The sequence below is a fragment of the Chrysochloris asiatica genome, unplaced genomic scaffold (genome assembly GCF_000296735.1).
Source record: "Chrysochloris asiatica unplaced genomic scaffold, ChrAsi1.0 scaffold00015, whole genome shotgun sequence".
NCBI lineage: Eukaryota > Metazoa > Chordata > Mammalia > Afrosoricida > Chrysochloridae > Chrysochloris > Chrysochloris asiatica.
This window is the reverse complement of record NW_006408533.1, coordinates 17,439,496-17,464,235: the sequence shown is the minus strand read 5'-3', so window position 1 is coordinate 17,464,235 and position 24,740 is coordinate 17,439,496. Positions and strand designations below refer to the sequence as shown.

At 38.3% G+C, this 24,740-nt stretch overlaps 1 protein-coding gene across 1 annotated transcript; it reads left to right on the top strand.

Moving 5' to 3' along the window:
- Positions 1–588: 588 nt before the first annotated feature.
- Positions 589–23,780, top strand: SLC39A6 (solute carrier family 39 (zinc transporter), member 6). The gene is made up of 9 exons (XM_006835074.1): positions 589–1,320; positions 3,039–3,222; positions 3,969–4,138; positions 5,229–5,447; positions 13,709–13,814; positions 18,721–19,098; positions 20,190–20,270; positions 22,097–22,287; positions 23,150–23,780. Exons 1-9 carry the CDS (start codon positions 589–591, stop codon positions 23,300–23,302), a joined length of 2,214 nt encoding a protein of 737 aa, XP_006835137.1. The 3' UTR covers positions 23,303–23,780.
- The last annotated feature ends 960 nt before the right edge of the window (positions 23,781–24,740 follow it).

Here is a 24,740-nt window from a genome sequence, read left to right as displayed (position 1 = left end):
CTCAGAGACCTATCTAGGGTTCTTGAGACTAAATCTTTACAGAAGCAGACAGTCCCATCTGTCTCCTGTGAGAGACTGGTGAGTTTGAACTGCTAACCTTACAGTTAGCAGTCAACGTCACCAAATGTGGCCGCAAATTGATTTGTTTACAAGGAGAGTGTATTAGAGGGGGGAAATTGAATGCTAATCTGAGATTGTCATTTTCACTTTGGGTGGGAAAAAAAGTTGGTTTTATAAAATCCAGATAGTGTTGGTCTTTTTGGTTTTGTTTTTCAGTTACTGTCCTCAGTACAGTCAGACATTGCCAATGTGACTGACCACTTGGATCACTCCTGACACAGAATTACTGCTAATTTTATATTGCTGACTACATGACTGTTTCCTACTCATATCTCTTCTTTTAGCAGTGCAGGGAGAGCCTTGGCCTCTCATTCTCTAACCTTCAAAGTATCTAACACTACGCTGGCCACAGTAAATGATGCTCTGTAAACCTTGATTAGCCATCAATTCCAGCATGAGGGTTCTTAATTCAAATTGTTTTCTAAGTGAAGCCAAGCATTTCATTTCTGTCTTCTCTAGGTAGGTGCAATGGCGAGGAATTTGTCTGTGATCTTGATCTTGCCTTTCACTCTGCTGGCCTGTGACACAAGTCTCTCAGCTGCTTTCCCTCAGACCACTGAGAAAATTGTTCCAAATTGGCAATCAGGCATTAATGTTGACTTGGCAGTTACTACACAGCGACACCATCTACAACAACTTTTCCACCGCTATGGAGAAAATAATTCCTTGTCAGTTGAAGGATTTAGAAAATTACTTCAGAATATAGGCATTGATAAGATGAGAAGAATTCATATTAACCATGACCACGATCATCACTCTGACCACGATCATCACTCTGACCATGACCATCACTCTCACCATAATCATGCTGCTTCTGGGAAAAATAATCGGAAAGGCCTTTGTCCAGACCATGATTCTGACAGTTCTGGTAAAGATCCTAGAAACAGTCAGGGAAAAGGATCTCGCCGATCAGAAAACGCCAATGTTAGAAGAAATGTTTTAGTCAAGGATGGTATTAGTGCTGGGGAAGTGACCTCAACTGTATATAACGCTGTCTCTGAAGGAACCCACTTTCTAGAGACTCTAGAGACTCCGAAACCTGGAAAGCTTCTCCTTAAAGATATGAGTGGTTCCACTCCACCCAGTATCACAGAAAAGAGCCATGCAAGCCAGCTTGCTAGTAGGAAAACAAATGAATCTATGAGTGAGCTGAGAAAAGGCTTTATGCATCCTAAAACCACAAATGAGAATACTCAAGAGGTAAGATGTATTTTCTTCATTATTTCAGTTGCCATACCTGCATGTCATGTTATTGAAACCTCTATCATTATAAGGAGTTTAAAATAAGATAAAATTTTAAGGTTATTAAAACGAGAATTTCAACCTTTTCAGAAAGGACTTAACTCAATGTGTCTCTGCTAGTCTTATGGGTATGATAGAATTATTCAGAATTAGGATAGTCATATGCTGATTTTTAATAAAATATTTAGACTTGCATATTAAAACATGCCAACTAATTCCTCATTTTGACATTTCTCTGCCAAGGCAAATTCTGTGCAGTGTGGAAGTCTACTTTAATACAAAATTGGGGAAATCATCTTGGTGGTAAGAATGTTGTTGTTAAATGTCCTTGAGTTGGTTCTGATTCATAGCGACATGTATAATGTTTCCAAGAAGCCGCTGGTGAGTTTAAACCGCTGGCCTTGCAGTTCAACCTACCTTTTAATCCAGTGCTTATCCTACAATGCCACACCAGGACTCCTTAGTCTAGAATTTGAAATATTTGTGAAGCGTAGATAACAAAAATTATTTTTCCAGAAATTATTTAAAGGTAAATATTAATAGAAAAGAGGTGATTGAAAAGCAAGAGTTAGAATCCTTGTTTGAGAGGAAAGCGTTGGTAGAAAGAATTAATGCCAGAGGGCAAAAGGGATCATAATGATTTGAGTTACAGAAGTTGAAACCGCTACCAAGAGCATTGTGTTGGACAAGTGAAAAAGCTAGGCAGTGCGGTTTTAAGTTCATTTGGTTTTTCTAGAGTAGACTTCCACACTGTACACAATTTGCCTTGACAGAGAATGTCGAGAATGAAGAATTAGTTGTCATACTTTAATAAACAAAACTAAATATTTCATTCAAAGCAGCATATGACTACTATAATTCTGAATAACTCTACTAATGGTCATATTCATAGCAACACCAATGATAAAATTTATTCTCAGTATTGGCTGAGAACTAAGGGACTTAAAACTATCTATAGAAGATGAGAAACCAGTGTTAAAGCCTGGGGGTTTTTTGTTGTTGTTGTTGTTTTTTAGAGTGGGAGCTAGAGGGCAGCTTGGGTAGAAAAGATTCCCTCAACTCTGCGTGCCATTTAATTAAATTGTTGAAATAATTGCTACTTGCCAGTACAGGTTTGTTTTATTACCTAGCGTTGCTCTCTGCAAGAGTAATATGCATAATTTAATATCCTCTCATTGTAGATCATTATTTTGCCAGGTATGTAGATGGAACTGAGCTAAGTTTTTGCAAGTAGGGTCATTGCTGAAAGAGTGACATGTCTTGAGTTGGTTTAGGCCAAGCTGGATCGCCTTAGTACTAAAACAACTTATTTCTCATTCGCTAGAAAACCTCATCACAAAATTAAAGCTCATTTCCTTAATAGGTTTATGAAATGAGTTAACAGGCTTGTGAATGTCCATTTATCCCCAAGCTTGTTCCTCTGGAGGCTTCTTCCCTAGGTGACTGGTGATGTAACTGCTTCTCCCAAGAAGTGGGATACCACCATGGTGACGTAGTTTTTCCAGTTAGCGTGAGACAGTTCTGAATTTCTCAGAACGGGTTGATTTTAATTTGCGTCAACTTAAAAGATAAAGAAGTAGCTTCACTAAGGAAAAGGTGTTATATTAACAAGCATCTTTTTTGGATTTTGTAATGGGAATGCCCTTAGGTGATTTTCACCGCTTTGTTTCCTGCAGTGTTTCAATGCTTCCAGGCTGCTCACCTCTCATGGCATGGGCATCCAGGTTCTGCTGAACACAACTGAGTTCTACTATCTCTGCCCAGCCATCATCAATCAGATTGATGCTAGATCTTGTTTGATTCACACGACCAGTGAAAAGAAAGCTGAAATCCCTCCAAAGGCCTATTCTTTACAAATAGGTATGGTTGGCTTTTTCCGTGTAAAAATCATATCTAGTAGATACATTTATATTGTACATTTCCTTATATTTCCAGCATCATTCCAAATACAGCTTCCTAATTGATCCCTGCCCTGAAAGTGAAGGAAGCAAGCATAGTAGCGCCTATCTTTTTTTAAAAAGAATAAAAAATAATGAAACTTAGATTGTGACTTGCCTGAGGTCATCCTACAGAAAATGTCAGCGTCTTCTGAAGTTTGGACTTTTCTATGGGATGTTATACTGTTTGGAGCAGAGTCAGTCTGCTGGCTAGGAGGGACCTACTGCTATTAGTGTAGTCAACTTGCCCCAAAACTATAAGAAAGAACTAATTGTTTACTATCAAAAATCAAATTCCTGGAAACCTTTTTAAAAACTCTTTTCTATTGAAATGTAGATGTTAGGGGTGTCTTGGAAGCTCTGTTCCTGAATGAACTAGAGTTCATCATCCTTGGTAACCATTTTCCTTTCACTCATTTTTGGCCTGAAACACAATTCTCACTAGGCTTATTCTGTTTCTATGGAGGGTTCTTAAGTACCAGTTAAATTGTTAATTTAAATCACAAATAGGTTTCTTGGTTATTGTTTTATCTACCCAGCCCTATTTGCACTAAATTTTTAATTCTTTAGCTTCCCTGCTTTTACAAGTTACTTTATGCTACTCTTCAAAGTATCTCTCTTAGAATTTACCAGTACTATGATTTCCCTTTGTTCTCTTTTCTTTGACAGCCTGGGTTGGAGGCTTCATAGCTATTTCCATCATAAGTTTCCTATCCTTGCTGGGGGTCATCCTAGTGCCACTCATGAACCGGGTGTTTTTCAAATTTCTGCTGAGTTTCCTGGTGGCGTTGGCCGTTGGGACTCTAAGTGGTGATGCTTTTCTACACCTTCTCCCACATGTAAGTACAGTAATTTGTCTGATTGGTGTGTTTTATTATTTAACACTCACCAAACTGGGAGGGTTTTGCTTGTACTAGAATCCATTTTATAGGTACGTATGATCTAGTACAATTTCGGTTTAAAGATGGTTTTAAAACGTGCTTCGTAATGGAAAGCTGCATTTTAGGAGATTTTAGAACTTGTTTGTGTTTTCTGTATTTCAAAGGAATTTACTAAACTAGTGTAACTCTGGAACCCTATAAATGAAAGGAGACAAATTCTGCTTAGATAATTAATACTGTGGCAGACTGGAACGATGTTAATTATCTGCTTAAATGTTTGTTTTAAGTGTCACAGAAAAAATAAAGTGAATTCCTGAATAAAACAGGATTGGCAGGTGAATTTACTTTTTCATTAAGTAGTATTAGGTAGTCAAGCAGAAAATATTTATATCTCATTTTTTAAATTTCCTTTAGAGGTTGGTAAGTAAATATGAAATGGAAATCGCTCCATTCCCAGAGCACCACACATCTCCTCATACTCCATTCAGTAATGAGAGAAAACTGTTTTACTGTGACAGAGTCCCTGACCAGATGCTCAGCAGAACTTGCTAGAGATAGCCTCTTAAGGATCTCCCACCTCTTAAGGATCTCCCATTTGTTAATGTAGTCCACACCTGATTCCCTAATATGCAGTGACTCTAATTACTTTTGCACTCAGCAACAAGTTGCTGGGACAGTACGTCTGGATCTTGGGTACTTGTCAGGGCCTATCAATACGTACAAAGCTTCTTGTAAACATAGCAATGATATTGGTGTGAGCTTTCAGTTGGGGTCTAAACAGTAGATACTATGAGTGTGTTACTACCCATTCTAATAGTTCTCTGCTATCTGTGGTCATGGTAGTTCGTTAAACATCGAAAATACCCGCTACCTACGTACACACTACAAAGGTTCTTAGGGAATGTACATACCTTTAGAAATGTCCTAACCTTCCCCCTCTACACCAAACTGTCCCACTAACTGCCTAATTCTCAATCATTTCAAATTTACCTGTATCTGGCATATTGTGGAAACAATTTAATTTATAAAATACATGTTTTGTCTTTAGTCTCACGCAAGTCACCACCACAGTCATAGCCATGGAGAATCAGCAATGGAAATGAAGAGGGGCCCCCTTTTCAGTCATCTGTCTTCTCAAAACATAGAAGAAAGTTCTTACTTTGATTCCACATGGAAGGGTCTGACAGCTCTAGGAGGCTTATATTTCATGTTTCTTGTTGAACATGTGCTCACATTGATCAAACAATTTAAAGATAAGAAGAAAAAGGTAAGAAAAAGTATACTGAGTACTTCCTATACACCAGATATTTATTCAGACTAGTACTGTAATTGTTAGGACAGTTTGTCCAGAGCGTATAATTCATATTTAAGAGTGCTCCCAGAGGCATTCATGGAGAACAGTTCTGTATGTTGATAACCCTGGAGCGTTTTGTCTTTAGTATTCCTTTGTGCAAAGGTAAGTATTTGCATAGAAGACCCACAAGGTACTGTCAGGGCTTTGAAGATCAGAATCATTGTAAATATACCATTAGTATAGATTGGTGGTTATGACTAACTTGTGATAAATTATTTACCAAATAGTTGGATATTCTGTTTTGCATTGAGTATAGAGTGATGTGAATTTCGTAAACTTACCCTTTGCAAATTGCCACCACAAAATAATATGAAGCCAAGAAGTAGGATCTATTTCTCATTTAAAAAAAAAAAAAAAAACACCTTTCTGCTCTGAGTTGGAACTGACTCTGTGGCACTTAACAAGTTAAATGTTGTTAAGTGCCGTCGAGTAAATGCTAACAGGGATACTGCATAGGTTTTCCACGGTGTAGTTGGTAGGTTTAACTTGTCAGACTTATGGTTAGCAGTCTAGTGCTTATCCTACAACGCCACAACAGACCTGTAATAACTTGAAGCCCTCTTCTGTACTGAAACCCAGTGAATTGGATTGCTTATTCGTTCATGTCGTGTAATGTGTTTTCCCCTATTTGAGTCATTTTTATTCCTTCAATAAAATCATTGTTTAATTAAAGGGAAAAAAAATCTTTCAAGTTGCATATGGCCAGCTGCCTCTTTTATCTGATATCCAGGAAATCAGTTAAATTCACCAGAAGAGGCATTTTAAAATGACATGTATTTGTCTTAGATAATTCCGGTTTTTAATTAGACAGACTTGTCCTACACTCATATTCTGGTGTTTTCATGGAGACCAAGACTTTCTGTGACTTGAAAATGTGTGCCATTTTTCCTCAAGAGGTATGCTGTTTTCATCTACAATTTCCAATTTTGTTTTTTTCTAAAATTGAGCAAGGAGTCCTGGTGTGGCGCTGTGGGTTAATGTGCCAGACTGCAAAGCTGTTTGAACTGCAAGGTCGGCGGTTCAAGCTCATCAGCTGCTCCACGGAAGCCCTATACAGGGTTGCTATGGGTCGGAATCGACGCGATGGCACTTAACAAAAACACAAAATTGAGCAAGAGGTTTCACACTTACATTTTTACACAGTGGTTCCCTTACATAATTTGCCATTTTTTATCATCTTGCCTTTGAGTCTTTCAGAAGGTTAGTTTTCATAGAAGTAACTATTGTCATCATCTCATAGTGTGAGCGATATGTAAATTACATAACTGCCATGAAGACAGCTGACTTGTGCTGAGCAAAAGTACTTGTGGGAACTGGGAAGGGGCCTCCTAGTTCATCCTATAAATACTTGTTCTTCTAGATTTTGTAGTCATCAACATTTCAGATTTTTAGTCCTTTTTCTTTAGTGGACCTAAACTAAGAAGGAAGAAGTGAAATAAGGATGCTATTCTTAATTTAAGGAGCTCTGGTAATGTAGTGGTTACGAATCGGGCTGCGAACTGCAAAGTCAGCAGTTCGAAATTACCAGCTGCTCTGTGGAAAAAGATGAGGCTTTCTGCTCATTTACAGCCTCGGAAACCCTGTTCAGGGTCGCTATGGGTCGGAACCGACTCCACAGCACTTAACAGCAACAACAGTTCTTAATGTAGGACTAAATTTTCCACATTCCAGTTGCCCCAATTGCTTCACTTAGGCTAGTTTGAGAATACGTTTTACTCTTTAGATTCTTGAATTACTCTGACTTTTGAAGTGAATGATTATTTATAATGTTTTTTTAAAATTTTTGTTTTCCTTTTAACTGTGTGTCCTGCATCAAATATCTAACTTATTTAACTTTCTGTGTTCAATTTTATGGTCAAATTTTACTTAAATAAAACTTTTCATAAATCTGATACTTTTGAGAGGAAAGCCCCTCTCAGTTATGTGATGCAGAGCTGTTTTTTTTTCAAACTCTAGGTTGTATAACCCATTGTTGCTGCAGCTCTGACTCATATCAACCCCATTATAGGGTTTCCGAGACAAAAACTTCTTGGAAGCAGAAAGTTTCATCTTTTTCCTGCGGAGCTGCTGGTAGGCTTGAAGTGGTGAACTATGGTTCACAGTCCAGTGTTTATCGTATAGAGTGACAGTGCAGTGCTTAAGCACTCGACTGTTAACCAGAAGGTTGGAGTTTGTTTGAACCCACTAGCAACTCAATGAGAAAAAGACCTGGTCACCTGCTTCCATAAAGACTGTTGTTGTTGAGTACCATGGAGTCAGTTCTGATTGTTGTTGTTGTTGTTGAGTACTGTGGAGTCGGTTCTGGTTGTTGTTGTTGTTGTTGTTGTTATGTGCCGTGGAGTCGGTTCTAATTGTTGTTGTTGTTGTTGAGTACCGTGGAGTCAGTTCTGATTGTTGTTGTTGTTATGTACAGTGGAGTCGGTTCTAATTGTTGTTGTTGTTGTTGAGTACCGTGGAGTCGGTTCTGGTTGTTGTTGTTGTTGTTGTTATGTGCTGTGGAGTCGGTTCTGGTTGTTGTTGTTATGTGCCGTGGAGTCGGTTCCGACTCATAGCGACCCTGTACAAAGTTTCTGAGGCTGTAAATCTTTACGGGAGCAGAAAGCCTCCTCTTTATCCCGCAGAACAGCTAATAGTTTCGAACTGCCTACCTTGAGGATCACAGCCTGATTCATAACCACTACATTACTACAGACTGGGAAACCCCATGAGGCAGCTCTGTACTCCATAAGGTCACTGCTTGATAGCGCATCTGTTTTTCAGTGTTTATAGATGCAACACTTACATAGCATGTTACATACTATAAAGGTATCATTTTGTAAAACTGTTGTTGGTATGTGGAATAAAATAAAATGTATTTAATACTGTGGATTATAATTAAAAAGTTTCATCATCTTTGCTATAATCTAGTAATATTTATTAGAATTTAAACTTTTAAAAGAGTCAGGAATTCGTATTTACTGCTTGATCTACAATGCATAGAATAATGTTTAGCACATAGTAGGTGAGTAATAAATATTTGAGAAATGTGTGAGAAACATTAAACAACAAATAAGCATCATTTCTAGGCAAAGACTTTTCACTGGAGTTCTGAAAACATCACATGCTCTTCTCTTTTCAAAAATATATTGGGATTGTGTTTTGTCAGTGGCTTCTAGATTTAACGTTACCCTGCCACAGTTTATAATCTTAGTTTTTTCAAAAAGAAAAAAATATTCATCATATGGTGAGTGTTCAGAGCTCTCCAAGTGCATCCCAGGGCATCTCACCTAGGATTTTCCTTACGATAGCTGTCTTGTATCCCTGGAAGATTCTTTGAAGCATAGTTCTAAATCATCTGCCACATATGGGATCTGAAATTTCTATATTAAAATTAGCTTCACTTTTCATATCTGGTAGTGTAGTGGTTATGAATCGGGCTGTGAACTGCAAGGTCAGCAATTTGAAACTACCAGCTGTTCTGTGGGAGAAAGATGAGGCTTTCTGCTCCGTAGAGATTTACAGCCTCGGAAACCTTGTACAGGGTCGCTATGAGTCAGAACTGACTCCACGGCACATAATAACAACAACAATATATATGGCAAGTTTTAGACCCCTATACTAGTTCAAACTCAAATTTTCCTTCTACCCATTTAAGTTACTGCACCTGCTGGAAACCTAGGAGTCATCTTCAGTTCCAAATCGAGTCAAATTTTGTTCATTCAGTTCTCTAAATACGTTCAGTGTTTTTCCATTTCTCTTCATCTTCCTTGCTATCTTTCTAACCCAAGACATGGTTCCTTACACTTGGGTGACAGCAATTACCTCCTAAGTGGCCAGTATTTGGTTTTCTTTTTCTCCCAATGTAACATTTCTCTGAGTGATTTCTTAAAATTAAAAAACAGATGAGAATGTACTTCAGTACTTGAAATTCTTCTTGCAGTGACTTTTAGGACTAAGCCAACAGCCCTTAACTTGCCTTACATTGTCCTGTCTTTTCAGCTGCCCCAGCCTCATCTCTAGCTGCCCCTTGTGACTTGCTTGTGTCATTAATGACCTTTTACTTCTTACACTTGCAGTATGACTGGCTTCTTCCTATTTCAGGGTCCTTTACTGGAATACTGCCTGCCTTCCTCATCTAGCAAACTCCTGTTCATCTTTAGATATTGGTATAACTGATTTTCTTAAGACAAGGAAGCCTGTTTTGTGGCACACTGTTAATATGCACTCATCACACTTTATAAAACTTACAGTTACAATCTAAGAATTGTATAATCATCATCTGCATAAAATTTCCTCCTTGTGGATGATAAGCTTCATGAGGACAGGGATTGTGCAAGTTTCTTGTTTTAGGTTATATGGCCAATGCTTAACATAAAGGACATTGTGTTGTTAAGTGCTATTAATTGGTTCTGACTCAGCCACCTTTATAGGGTTTCTGACTCTTTAAATCCTTGTGGGAGCAGAAAACCTTCACTTTTTTTTTTAACTGCAGAGCAGCTGTTGGATTTGAACCAGCAACCACCTTTTGGTTAACAGTCCAATGCTTACCCTACAGATTCACAGTGCTCCCATAGAAGATACTATAGACCATTAATATTTTTTAATTAAAAGAATGGGCTACACTCACCTGTCAGTTTCACATATTATGGTGTCTTGCGTTTCGCTGTGATGCTGGAAGCTATGCCACTGGTATTTCATTTACCTGCAAATTCACCTGTGGACAGATTGTAGCAGCTTCCAGGATACGCCAAACTTGGAAGAAAGGTCTGATAATTGACAATCGAAGATTAACATGTGCAGTGCAGTGAATTACTTACATTGCTCTTCTGGTGTCAGCTAGATCTTGGCTAAAAGCAGAGAATACCAGAAAGATGTTTGCTTTTGTTTTATTGGCTATGTAAAGTCATCAACTGTGCAGATCCTAACAAACTATGGACAACATTGAAAAGAATGGAAATTCCAGAACACTTTATTGTGCTCATGCACAACCTGTACGTAGACCAAGAGGCAGTCATTCGAACAGAACAGGAGGACACTGAATGGTTTAAAATAAGGCAAGGTGTGCGTCAGGGTTGCGTCTTTTCACCATACTTACTCAGCCTGTTTGCTGAGCAAATAATCCAAGAAACTGGACTATATGCATAAGAATTGGAGAAAGGCTCAATAACTATGTCTTACATGCTTGCTGCAGTCAAACACTTGAGGTAGTTGCTAATGAAGATGAAAGAATACAGCCTTCAGTATGGATTCCAACTCAGTGTAAAGAAAACAAAACTTACCACTGGACCAATAAACATCATTATGATAAATGGAGAAAAGCTTAAGGAGCAAATATGTCACTTTGAGGACTAAGGTGTACCTGACCCAAGCCATAGTATTGTCAGTGTCCTCAAATGTATATGAAAGCTGTACAGTAAATAGGACGACTGGAAAAGAATTGATGCATTTGAATTTTGATGGTGTCAAAGAATATTGAAAGGACCTTGGACTGCCAGAAGAAAAAACAGATCTGTCTTGGAAGAAGTACAGCCAGAATGCTCCTCAGCAGCAAGATGAAAAGACTTTGTGTCATATAACTTTGAACATGTTATCAGGAGGACCAGTCCCTGGAAAAGGACATCGTGCTTGTTAAAGTACAGTCAGTGAACAAGTGGAAGACTACCCAGTGAGATGGATTGACACAGTGGGTGTAACAGTGGGACCAGACATAACAAATGTGGGATTGGCACAGGACCAGGCAGTGTTTTGTTCTGATGGAATCACCATGAGTTAGAGCCAGTTCAGTGGCACCTAATAACAATAGCCGTAGTCTTGTAACTTTCACCAAACAACTGGATGGGGCAGTGTAGGTTGGGCATATTTATTTCCTCTTTTCTTGATGAGTTTGGTAAGACAAGGTAAGGAAGAAACTCTTAAGTATTACGTGGATTATATGGCTCAGTTGTGATTGTTAACAGGGTTTGTGATTGTAAAAACTTGGAACTGTGGACTGTTTAGCCATCCTTTTGTGTATAAAATAAGCCATCTCAGAAGCAGGAGGGAAGCTGTCACAACCTTCAAGAAAGAAGAGCCAGGAGTGGAACATGTCATTTGGAGGTGTCCATTGAATCTCCTTTGCAGGGACAGAAAACTGTGACACCAGAGGAGTGGCAGTAACAGAACCAAAAGCCAAATCATGAGACGGAATAGTGGGCTTCTTTACCCAAAAAGCAAGTAAAGCTGAGTGCCTTTTGGCTGAGAGAAGTGAGGTGTCTCCAGGCACTTAATTGGAAGAGCTAAGTTTGCTGATCCATGGAGCTAGAGCAGGCTACCTTCACGTTGAAGCCTGTAATGGAGTGCCCTTTTGGTATTTATCAGAAACACTAAAAGAGCTTTGTAACATTACCCTAGCAGAAGAGTGATCAATGACAGAGAGAGATATGCCTGTGGGCATGTCTTAAAGACCCTTCTGACTAGAACTGTCACGAGCATTTCTAATCCTGAATTGTAACCTGGTGTGGCACGGTAGGATAAAGCACTAGATCACAAGGTCAGTTTGAACCACAAGGTAAGCTGTTCAAACTCATGAGCCACTCCTTGGAAACCCTGCACAGGGTTACTATGAGTCAGAACCAACTTGACAACACTTAACAACTTCCCTAATAAACCTCATAATTGTAAGTACCTTCTCATAGAGTTCTGTATGGCCATTGCAATGGATTATAGAACCCAGTAGAGAAATAGTGCTGTAGGAGGGATGGTTGGTGTTAGAATTGGTTAAGAACTTTGGGAGGTAGAGGTATGTCTGACCTCTATCTCATAGACTTTGAGGTGATTTTGAGTTTGATTCTCCTTTCCCCTTGACAAGTCAGAAAGCTCAGACACCAAACACCATCTCCAACCCTTTCATAATAGGGATCACAGCAAAACATTGTCTGACTCATTTGCTTTGGGCATGTCATTGGAGGGACTAATAGCTGGAGGACATCATCTTGGAGAAGTAAAGAATAAGAATAATATTGGAGAGCGCTGGTGAGTTGGATTTGGCACAATAGCCACAATGCCCAGCACAGACGTGCTGGTGATTGTGAGAATGACACAGGATCCAACAGCTTAGAGTTCTGTTGTGCATGCGAATGTGTTGTGCATGAGTCAGGCTGAATTCAGCAGCAGCTAAAAGCATAAACTGTAGAGAGCCATTGCCCAGCAAGAAGCAAGAACTCCAACAAAAGTGACTTCAGATTCCCTGAATCTGTTATGTTTACAAATACAGGGAGCTTCAAAAACTTTTTGGAAGTCCTGTTGTATTTAAGTACTTTCTCTCTTTCAAGCATTTTGGTAGAAGTAAAACTCTGTATGATTGCTTTTTAAAAGTCTCAAGAGCTTGGAATGTACAGATACACACTATTAGAGCTGGGATAAAATCTCAGGTACTGTGGCAATTGCTTAAGCCCTGTTGAGAAGTACCACAAATTAGAAATCTGTTATTTGATGATTTTCAGTAACTTGAATAGTGTCTTCTGTGTAAGTAGACAGTACACAGGTACCATTGTTCAGTGGACTTTATGCAATATAAAACTTGCTAGAACTCAGATAGGAACAATATCAAGCATGCTATTTGAGACGATTAAAAGGTCTACTGGTAAGTTCAAGACTAATAGATAATAATGGTTTACTACAGGAAAAGTATTTAAATTTAAAAAGTAACAGTGTCACAGTGTTTTAGATTTAAAAGGTAAGGGAGCTCTGAGATTTCAGTGCCCAAAAAGAGTTATGTGTAGGAAGGTAAACAAATGACTAAAAGAATGCCTCTAGCTAGTTCAAAATTGACAAACCTGAGGCCGTGCTTCTCATGATGTGTACATGAAACAACTGGGGAACTGCATAAACAATTTGTTGAGACATGGATTCTTCCACTTTCTGAACAATTACTTTACCTGAGTACTAGATGCTGCCCAATTAAAGGTACAAATGTTGTATTTAGATGGCCTTAATTCAGATGTTGTTGTTGTTAAGTACTGTTGAGTCGATTCCAACCCATAGTGACCCAGTATAGGGTTTCCAAGGGGCAGCTGGTGAGCTTGAACTGCTGATGTTGCAGTTCAATTCAGATAGAGATCTTTTATTCTGCTTTCTTTTTCTATATCTTTTACTTAACTACTTAAAACTGCACATAAGGAAATCAACTGTTTTAAAAATTTGTCTCTCCTTTTTAGAATCAGAAAAAACCTGAGAATGATGATGACGTGGAGATTAAGAAGCAGTTGTCCAAGTATGAATCTCAACTTTCAACAAATGAGGAGAAAATAGACACTGACGATCGTAAGTTTTTATCAGGCAGTGTTGTTAAAGTGCCGTCGAGTCGATTCCGACCCATAGCAACCCTGTGTAGGGTGTCCAAGGAGCAGCTGTTGAGCTTGAACCGCTGACATTGCAGTTGAAACGACTGCAGTCTGACGCATTAGCCCACAGCACCACACCAGGACTCCATCAGGCAATGAGGGAGCTTTAAAATTGCTATGATCTGACTGGGTGCTGGTGGCCAGGAGACAGGCTTGCAGAATGTGTCCTTTGGTTGTTTAAATTATTATATATTCCTGAGTGTTTTTGTGTAAATCTCCCCACCCTACCACCCCCCCCCCCCCAAAAAAAACCCCAGAGGGAATGGAAGCAAATACTGTTGAATGATGATGCACAGAGGAGAGTGGAAACGTTGCAATGAAATGATGGTGTAAAGCCAGTGTTCATCCAGGTAAACTATCACTCAGTTCACAAGAAAAAAAAATTTTTTTGCTATGATTTGAAGTATCTGGAAGAGATCGATAGACTGTGCCCCTCCCCCCCTTTTTTTGTCTTTTTCTTTCTTGTTGAGAATATACATACCAAAATGTATATTAATTCAACAATTTCTACATGTACACTTCTAGTAACATTGACTACATTCTTTGAGTTGTGCAACTGTGCTCACCCTCTTTGTGTGAGTAGTTCTTCCTGTATTAGCATACACTCACTGGAACCCGTAGGTGCCTGTCTAATCTTTCATGTTACTGCTGTCAGTTTGATTCCTAAAGATAAGTCTTAGAAGAGCAAGGAAGACTTCCTTTGCTCGTTAAACTACTGTTGTGGTTTTGCAAAGACGTCAGGGGATATTTTTGGTTTAATGTTTAAAGATTATTTCAGGGCAGTAGTTTCAGTACTTTACCCAGTCTCCATGACTCTACTAAGACTGGATTCCATAAGAATTTGAAATTCTATTCGCAGTCACTTCCTTTTGGTCAGGATTCGTCTTTAGAATCCTTGATCAAAATCGTCAGTTATGGTAGCTGGCCACCTTCCAGTTCTGGTCACATGACAGAGGAGTTAGACGTTCTTAAGACAATTAGCCACACATCTATTTCCTCCTGTCCTTTGCTCTCCTCCTACCTTTCTTGCTTCAGGCAAATAGAAACCAATTACCTTGGATGGCTACTTATAAGCTTTTAAGACCCCAGGCACTACAAAACAAACTAGGACTTAGAACAGAGCACTAAATATATTAGGCTATTAACTAGGCCATCCATGAATTCATGCCCATAAATCTCCAAACCAGTGAACCAGATCCCATGAGGTATTGGTTGTATAAAAGCAGCCTCAGCAGCTACTCTTTTTATTGTCAAAGTGTATGAAGGAGTGAGACTGGAAGGCTTGTTGTAATTTAGATGATGGATGATTAGGGAACGTCTCCAAGTAAGAGATCTGAGTTGAGATCTGAAGGACAGGAAGAGCAGTTTATGTGAAGATCTGGAAGAAAAGCACAAAGAACAGTGAGTACAAACTTGGTGTGCTCGTGTGGCTGGAGCATATGGTCACTGGGGTTACTGTAGGACAGAGTAGGACCTCAGAGGTTATAGTGAGGAGTTTGTTTAAAGGACTAATCTCAACTGAATCTGTACCATAAGAAATGCTAATCTAACAGTTAAGTTATAGGAAAAATAGTAACTTTACAGCTGAGAAGTCTGACAGACACAACCTTAAATAAATGATCAAAGTTAACACTACTAGTAATGAAACGTCATATCAGGTAGTTTTCCGTGTCACTAAAAAAGACACAATACCAATTTGTGTGTATCAAAGCTGATCAGTCTAAAATACTACGCAAAGCCCTGAATTGGGGCTACTAAATATATAATTTGTTTCTGAAACAGTTTGGGGGGATGGCCTAAAGGAATTATTAAGGCAGCTAGAAAAATATCAGCTGTCTTAATGAAGATCTATAGATTAAAGAATGTCATTATATCAATGTTAATTTCCTGATTTGGATAACTGAACTGTGGTCATGTAATAGAATGTCTTTTTTCTTGAGAAATTCACACTGACATATTTAGAGGTAAAGAAACGTCTGTAACTTTTAAATGTTTTAGAAATTTTGAGTTTATGTGTACAGAGAGACGGGGTAAACAAATGTGGTGAAATAACTTGGGAATCTAAGTGAAGGATAGATAGGAACCCTGTGTACTTGTGGGATAAAAAATTGAATTTGATTCCTGTGAAAGTCAGATCTGACATGCCTCCACGCTCCAACCTTCTTGACCAGATCAGACACTAGCTGCCCCTCCCCCAGCACTCTCTACTTCTCTTCTGGGTTCAACAATTCACTGTAATGACCACACAGAAGTCAGAGACAATACTCAGGATTATGGGGTTTATTAAAGGAGCTCTGGTAGCATAGTGGTTACGAATCGGGCTGCGAACCTTAAGGTCAGTGGTTCGAAACTACCAGCTGCTCCGTGGGAGAAAGATGAGGCTTTCTACTCCCATAAAGATTTACACCCTCGGAAACCCTGTACAGGGTTGCTATGGGTCGGAACCGACTCGACGGCACTTAACAACAACAATGGGGTTTATTAATGAAATTAACAGATTGCAGTACAGAACCAAGAATGTTCAGGATATAATTTTTCCAGTCATCACAGTCTGTTGTATGAGTGGCTGATGAGGCTGTTATGCACAACCGAATATCTCCTGGGATTTGGTTCCTTGGTTTGGAGGTTTAAGATCCTAGTTTCTTGAGACATCTCAGTTAATTGGCCTCTAATAGCATGTTCAGTGCTTCTGTTCTACCTCCAGTTCATTGTGTGGTGCCTGAGGTCTTCAAAGGTTATAGTGCCACTTGAGGGTACAACGATTGGTCTCTATTTAGCTGGAACAACAGAGGAAGAAGGAGAGTCAGGAACAGAGCAGGAAATAGAATATGTGGTTAATTGCCTCCATGAACTAACCTCCTCTGCTGTGAACCCAAAAGTACTGCATGTCACCTGGATACCATTACTGAACATTCTGATCACAGATTCTATAGAAGAATCCCAAACCAAAGGAGGGTAACATGGAACAGAATTTCACATTCTCATGAAATCTTGTCTTGCTAAACCATGGAAGACTAGATGAACCCTTGAAAGTTACCCTGAGATAATTTTTGAACCTTAAACCAAAAATATAAGGAGGTCTGGTAGCATAGTGGTTACGAAATCCGGCTGTGAACCACAAAGTCAGCAGTTCGAAACTACCAGCGGTTCTGCGGGAGAAAGATTCCCGTAAAGATTTATAGCCTCGGAAACCCTGTGCAGGGTCGCTATGAGTCGGAAGCGACTCCATGGCACTTTACAACAACAACAACAAACCAAAAATATATTCCCTGAAGTCTTTTCAAACCAATCAATAGTCTTATTTGAGCGTTGTACTCTTTTAAGATCTGTCGATAGGGATTGAATTAACAACAGTGAAAACTTAGATAGGAAGTTTAGGGGGCAGTGAGTTAAGGTTAATGGGTAAAAGAAAAGTAGGAAAAAGAGATGAGAATGTTGCACCACTTGAATATAATCACGGTCACTGAATTGAACAGGTGAAAACTGTTGGATTGGTGAATATTCTGTGTATGTTCTCAACAATAACAAGATATAAAAACTTCATTATAATTTACTTTTTGTTGTACATTATAATAAATGCTTCTTGGTGATGGTATTTTTAGGTTTTTCTGTTTTTTCCTTGAATTTTGCACTGCAGAAAAGAGCAGTGGGATTATGCATAATTATTTTTATTTTCACTTTTCACATTTTTCCAAAATATCTATGTGTTTTTTTTATAAACAGGGGGAAAAGTTTTTTGTTTTTTTTAATGTTAAAGACAGAAGAAATAATCTGGAGGGGAGGTTGTTGAGGATTAATATTTAAACCCCTCTGTAACTTTTTATTGTGATTCGGGTGAAAGTTGATAGAGCAAATTTGTTTTTCATTCAGTTCATAAACAGTTTGATTTGTGACATTGATTACAATCTTCACAATGTAACAACACCCTTCCCACTTCATCCTGTGTTTACGTTTTCCATCTGTGCTTTCCAACCCTTTCCTGCCTTCTGAGCTTTATTCTTTTTAAGCATGTGGTAAGAAGTGCTTATCTCCCTGGTGTTATTGTTCACTTTATTTTGTTGTTGTTAAGTGCCCTGGAATCGGTTTTGACCCATAGTGACCCTGTATCAGGTTTCCAAGGAGTGACTAGTGAGCTTGAATCATTGACCTTGGAGTTTAAACTGATTTTGCAGTCTAGCACATTAACGCACAGGGCCACTCTTCACCTTATAGGCCCTTATTGTCCTGACTGTTGTTTAGCTGAGGTGTCCTAGTGTGGAGCTATAGGATAAGCACTAGATTGCCAGCTGCAAGGTCAACATTTCAAATTTACCAGCTGCTCCTTGAAAACTATACAGGGTTGCTATTAGTTGAAACCAACTTGGCAGCACTTCAGAACAATGATTCTTTGGCTGAAAGTTGTGCCACCTCCCAGGTTTGAAGGATGCCTGAGAACCATTATCTCCAGGGCTCCACCAGGCTAGGAGACTGGACCCAGGCCTTCTTTATTATTTTGAGTTGGGTTCTGTATTTTCTCCCACTCACCAGGCCCTCCTGATGTGCTCCCTTTCATAGCAGTGATAGCCAGGCACCCTCTACTTCTGCTGTCAGGATCCTTTGAACTCATTAAAAACCCATTCTTAATGCCAATATGTTAAAACATTTCATTTCTAAAATGTATTAAATGTATTTTTCATTAACACCAGTGTTTAATGCTGAAGGTATGTTAGAGAGTTGCCATACTTTAAGATACTTTGTTGATTTTGTCCGTAGGAATGTTTGAGATGATTCAAGTACATTAAAAAGCCTTCTGACTTTGTTCCGATGTTCTTTATGTTTTTACCTAGGACCTGAAGGCTGTCTACAAGCAGATGCTCAAGAGCCCGCACACTTTACTTCTCAGCAGCCAGCAGTCTTGGAAGAGGAAGAGGTCATGATAGCTCATGCTCATCCACAAGAAGTCTACAATGAATATGTACCCAGAGGGTGCAAGAACAAATGCCATTCACATTTTCATGACACACTCGGCCAGTCAGATGATCTCATTCACCACCATCATGACTACCATCATATTCTCCATCACCACCACCACCAAAACCACCACCCTCACAGCCACAGTCAGCGTTACTCCCGGGAGGAGCTAAAAGATGCTGGCATTGCCACGTTGGCTTGGATGGTGATAATGGGTGATGGCTTGCATAATTTCAGCGACGGCCTAGCAATCGGTATTCATCTACTACTGTTCCTTGTTGGTTAGCTCTGAGAATGTCACATTAAACTACCAGTCAAATTTTGACACAGAATAGGTTGGTGAGATAAGGCTAATTTTGACTTCCAACAGAGTCAGAATGTTATATTTTCTTTGGCTACTTTGACAATAGTCAGTAAATTAGACAGATATGATTAGGTACTGTACTCCGAGAGAGACCCTTACCTACATTGTAACTATCAAAGCTTGTTCTTAAGTTGCAAATCTTGATATCAAGCTTTAACTTGGAATGTATATGAAGGTTTTTTCTCTATACATTTAAGTGTCCATATTTATTGTGGCGATGTGGGCTAATGTGCTGGACTGCAAAGTCGGTTCAAAGCCCAAGGTCAGTCAGTGGTTCAAGTTCACCAGCCGCTTCTTGGAAACCTTATACAGGGTCGCTATGGGTCGGAATCGACTCAACGGCACTTAACAGTAACAACACTTACTGTATAAAGTTTATCAAGATAAAAGGATCGCTGCCATCATCCTTTATTTTTATGATAAAGGACTTTGTATACAAAGGACTTCAAAAAGTTCATGGGGAAAAATGGAACTAAAAGATAATGAATTTTCCATGAACATTTTGAAGTCCCCTCATATTTGTTAAGTTCAGTTACCAGCCTGGATTCAAAGAAGAATTACAGAGTCTTTGCTATTAAATTGTTGGGCCATCACTGGGACATAATAAAAAGCTTACAAATTCTAGGAACTTGCTGCTGGGAGGAACCAGCCATAATTATAAAAATCGTGAAGTAGCTGAAGCCCGGAAAGGTGACAGCCACTTGCCCAGCATACGTGTTGAGTAATGAGGTAGAGCAGCCATCGGGGGCTTTTCCCCAACTGTACTGTACACAAGAGAAGGCGGCTGAGAGGGGTATACAAGTGAAGTCACTTGTTAAACTGATCAGCTGTATCATTGCTGTTTGAAAAAGAGGGAGCTCTTTGAGATATTCCTTATGAGATGGTGAAAGAATGATTGCAGACAAGTCTTAATTACATGATTTCTTGGACACCAATGAAACGTACTGAAGTTTTCTAAGCTTTTTTTTTTTTTATACCTAGGTGCTGCTTTTACTGAAGGTTTATCGAGTGGTTTAAGTACTTCTGTTGCTGTGTTTTGTCATGAGTTGCCTCATGAATTAGGTAAGTGTACCATATAAACTCTGTTTGCTAGTAGGGTGGAGCGGTTTCTGCTGGTGGTGGTTGCAGCAAAGTTCCTTATAACTTTCATGACTTCTTGTAAATCGCTGCCGTAGTTCACTTTTTCCTACAGAGTACTAGTTTGTTTCCAGTCAAAATTCTGCCCTTATTAGTACTATTTTTGTTACATGCCGTCAAGTCAGTTCCAACTCATAGTGACCCTACATACAACAGAACAAAACATTGCCATCTTCACAGTTTTTGTTGTTTTAGCCCATTAAGTCCATCTTGTTGAGGGTCTTCCTCTTTTTCGATGCTTGGTCCCCTACCAAGCATGATGCCCTTCTCCAGGGACTGGTCCCTCCTGACAACATGTCCAAAGTACGTGAGACCAAGTCTCACCACCCTTACTTCATAGGAGCATTCTGGTTGTAGTTTTTCCAAGACAGATTTGTTCAGTCTTAAAGCAGTTCATGGTAATTTCAGTATTCTTGCAAACACTGTAATTCAAAGATATCAATTCTTCTGCAGCCTTCCAACTTGTCCAAATGTGCATTTGAGGGAATTGAAAATACCATGATTTGGGTTTAGGCATCTTTGTTCTTGAACTTTTTTAAAGAGGTATTTTGCCAAAGATTTGCCCAATGCAATACATAACTACTTATGTGGGGTTGCCAGAAAGGTACCTAGATCTCCTTCATCCCCTACCAGATCTATATTCCACACTAAGATCATAGGATACAAAAGAATCATTTTCCATTAACAGAAAGAAGATAGAGAATCTCATTGGATATTATGAAAAAGGAAATGGATGAGTTGTGTTTTAAACATTTTTCTCTGTCACCACGGCTTTACACATGTGACAGTATTGGATAAGTACTAGACTGCTAACAGCAAGTTTGGTGGTTCAAACCTACGAGCAGCTCCTCAGAAACTCTATCCAGGGTCATTATGAGTTGAAACTGACTTGACAGCACTTAACAACAACTTGTTAGCTTACCAGTTCTGTCAATTCCCTCACGCTTTCCCAGGGTTCTTCTGGATCCCAGTTCATGTCTTTCACTTTTTTCTTGTAGTCACATACTCCTGATGCCATATTCATTTTTGTTCCTTACCATGTGTTCTGCCATTCAGAAGTCCTCTTAGCTCTCTACTCAGTGCTTGTAATCCTTCAATGTCTGATTTATTGTTCCATGTTTTAATCTTTCGTGCTCTATGAAAGCTCTATTAACTATTACCACCTTTATCTCCTTCCTCCTTCAATAACTATTAACACTAGACTCTTTGGCTCTTAATTATGTTGCCTTTATCATTTGCTAATAATCTCGTGTGTATTTTTCACTTCTCTTTTCCCCATTAGCCATTCATAATCTCCTTGAAGACAGTATTATGTTCAGTGTTAAGTTCTTGATATTTATCATTCATTGACATAATTGGAAGTTTTACGGAAAACCTTAGAAAAATTGCATGTTAGTTTATAGAGTTGTTAGGGTGATTGGTTGGTTATATTCTCTGGAATCGGTTCTAAGTCATGGTGAACCTATATAGGATTTCTGAGGCTTTAAATCTTTACAGGAGCAGAAAGCCTCATGTTTCTCCTGAAGAACTGTTGGTTTCAAATTGCAGTCCTTGAGATTAGCAACCCAACTCATAATCACTATACTACCAGAGCTCCTCATTAGAGTGATTGATTTTGCTGTCCCTGATTTTTATTTTTTTATGTTTCTTTTTAAAAATTGGAGAATTTTCTTAAATCTGGGAAATCTCTTGAATATGTGTCTGTAAAAAATCATTTAATTCTTTGATCCCATAATCTGTTTTCTGTTAAGGTGACTTCGCTGTTTTACTCAAGGCTGGCATGACTGTTAAGCAGGCTGTTCTTTATAATGCTTTGTCAGCCATGCTGGCATATCTTGGAATGGCAACAGGAATTTTCATTGGTCATTATGCTGAAAATGTTTCTATGTGGATATTTGCACTTACTGCTGGCTTGTTCATGTATGTTGCTCTCGTTGATATGGTAAGTTTTTAAAAGTCAAATTATATTCCTAACAATGAAATAGAGAAAATGTTCAATCTCATTAAAAAAAAAAACAAAAAAAAACCCATTTTCTATTAAATTCAGTAGTAATGGGAAGTGTTCTTTATTTTTTTCTTTTCTGTCCTCAGTATAGCATCCTTAAGTGTTTATCTTTTTGGATTATTGATCACAAGCATACTTCTATCTCACCTAACATGTATCAGGGTGCACGAAAATAACTGGCTGCTTCTGATGTATCTTTCTGAGAGTAGAATCTCAGTAATCATGCATTGAATTGCTTATAGATTTAGAGGAAATCTAGCACAGACAATATGCAAGGGTGCTTCAAAAGTTTGTGAGAAAATGGAATGAATAGATCATGGAATTTTTCCACAAATGTTTGAAGCCTCCTCATCTTGCTAGCATGATATATACTTCAAAATGCTTAAAGATTGCTTGGTAACCGACAAAGGAATCATACTTGCTTTATCACCAAAGTCCACATAATAATCCGAGCCAGTAATAATTACTAAGATTAGATTTTATACAGAGTAAGGATTCTATTGAACTTCAAATGAGCCACATACTATATTCACTTCAGATACACTGGTAGTAACAAAGCAAACAATATGAATGTGGATCCACTCAGCACACCGTGATTAAACTGTAAATTAAACTGCTAGGAAATACTGTGTAATATTATTAGCTAGGATCAGCTTGTATATGTGGTTATATTTTCAAAAATTGTACCATAGCATATCTAGTTGCCGATTAAGCTCTAGTATATTATCCTGCAAAATGTTTCAAAAGTAATCTCTAGTTTTGGAAAGTTTAATGTTCTTTTTATCCATACTCCCCTCAGGTCCCTGAGATGCTGCATAATGATGCTAGTGACCATGGATGTAGCCGCTGGGGATATTTCTTTTTACAGAATGCTGGGATACTTTTAGGTTTTGGAATTATGTTGCTAATTTCCGTATTTGAGCATAAAATTGTGTTTCGTATAAATTTCTAATTACAGTATAAATGCTAGAGTAGCTTACAAAAGCATTGCCAGCTATAGTTTAAATAGGTCATAAGGAGATGGGAATTTGTGTGCTGGAATGCTCACCATTTATGGTTAGTGTGGTCTTTAAAGTTGTATTGAATATTGTCCTTCGTTGTGCTTATCAGGTCAATTATGGTAGTAACACAAAGGTACGTTTTAATATTTAAGTTATTCTGTTTTGGGAATATAAGCTGTATGTGCAATTCACCAATACTACCAGTTTATTGTATAAACTAGAGCTTTGGCATGACATGTTCTGTATATTTCAGGAAAAAAATGTCCTTAATATTTTTTCTAGAACTAATTTAACAGAGTAATTCCCATGCCGAATTTGAAACCTATGAATTGCTGGTGTTGAATGAGAATGTAGCCAAAGCTGAAGATACCAGGGAAACTTGTAACTTGTACTGAATTTAAGTTAGGAAAATAGGGAGAAAAAGAGAAGAATCTGTGAGAATAGAAGAGGCATAGATTCGCTTTAAAAATGAAACTGATTATAAAATAAAAGGAGGAAAACATTTAAGTGAAAAAAGGCAAAATTAAAATAGGTTGCATTCAGAGTATTAATGTTCTGGTAAAAACACAGTGAGCACTTTTATATATTAATTCAGTTGTACATTTAACTGTGTAATAGAGAAGTCTAAATTTATGTAATGAATTGAAGCATTATGTTAATTGACTAAGAAAGTGAAAATTTAAAAATATTTGCATAGAAACATGTCAGGTGTAAGTATAATAAGTAAATCTTTGTATTGTCAGAAGACCTGGGTAAGGACTTGTATGATTAATTTGGTGTTTTGGTTTACCAAATGTCAGAGTATTAAAACTTTGACCTGGTCAAGAATATTAAAACCATACTGAGTGTAAGTTGATTTCTTTGATTCAGAAAGTACTTTGGTGTCTTTCAGAGTTCCAGTGTTGTCATTATGAACAATTGTCATTTTATAATACTATAGAAATACTAGGGCTATCTGTGGCATTCTCTAGATGTTGCTTTTCTAAAAAATAAATTCCCCATGTAAAGTTTGATGCAGGTGTCTGGTTTTTTGAAGTACACTCCTGATTGTAGTGTATTCATCAATTACATTGTTTTATTGAGAGGCCTTATACAATTTGTAAATTCTTCATCACAAAGAACATTTCAGAAAATGTAGGTCTTAAAAAAAAATTTAAAAAAGCCTACAGTGTTCCAAGCCTAATGCAGGACAAGAAACATTAGTGTTCTCCATTCTAAAGGAAAACACTACTTAGGACTTCACCCCACCCTCTAGGAGGGTTTAATTAAGAGATCATTGAACCAGCATTCCTGTTGCCTAAACCAAGTGAACGAATGTAGGGATAACGGGGGAATGACTTGGATTACGGATGTCTGCAGGGATAAGATGAGGCATTTCATTTTCTGGCT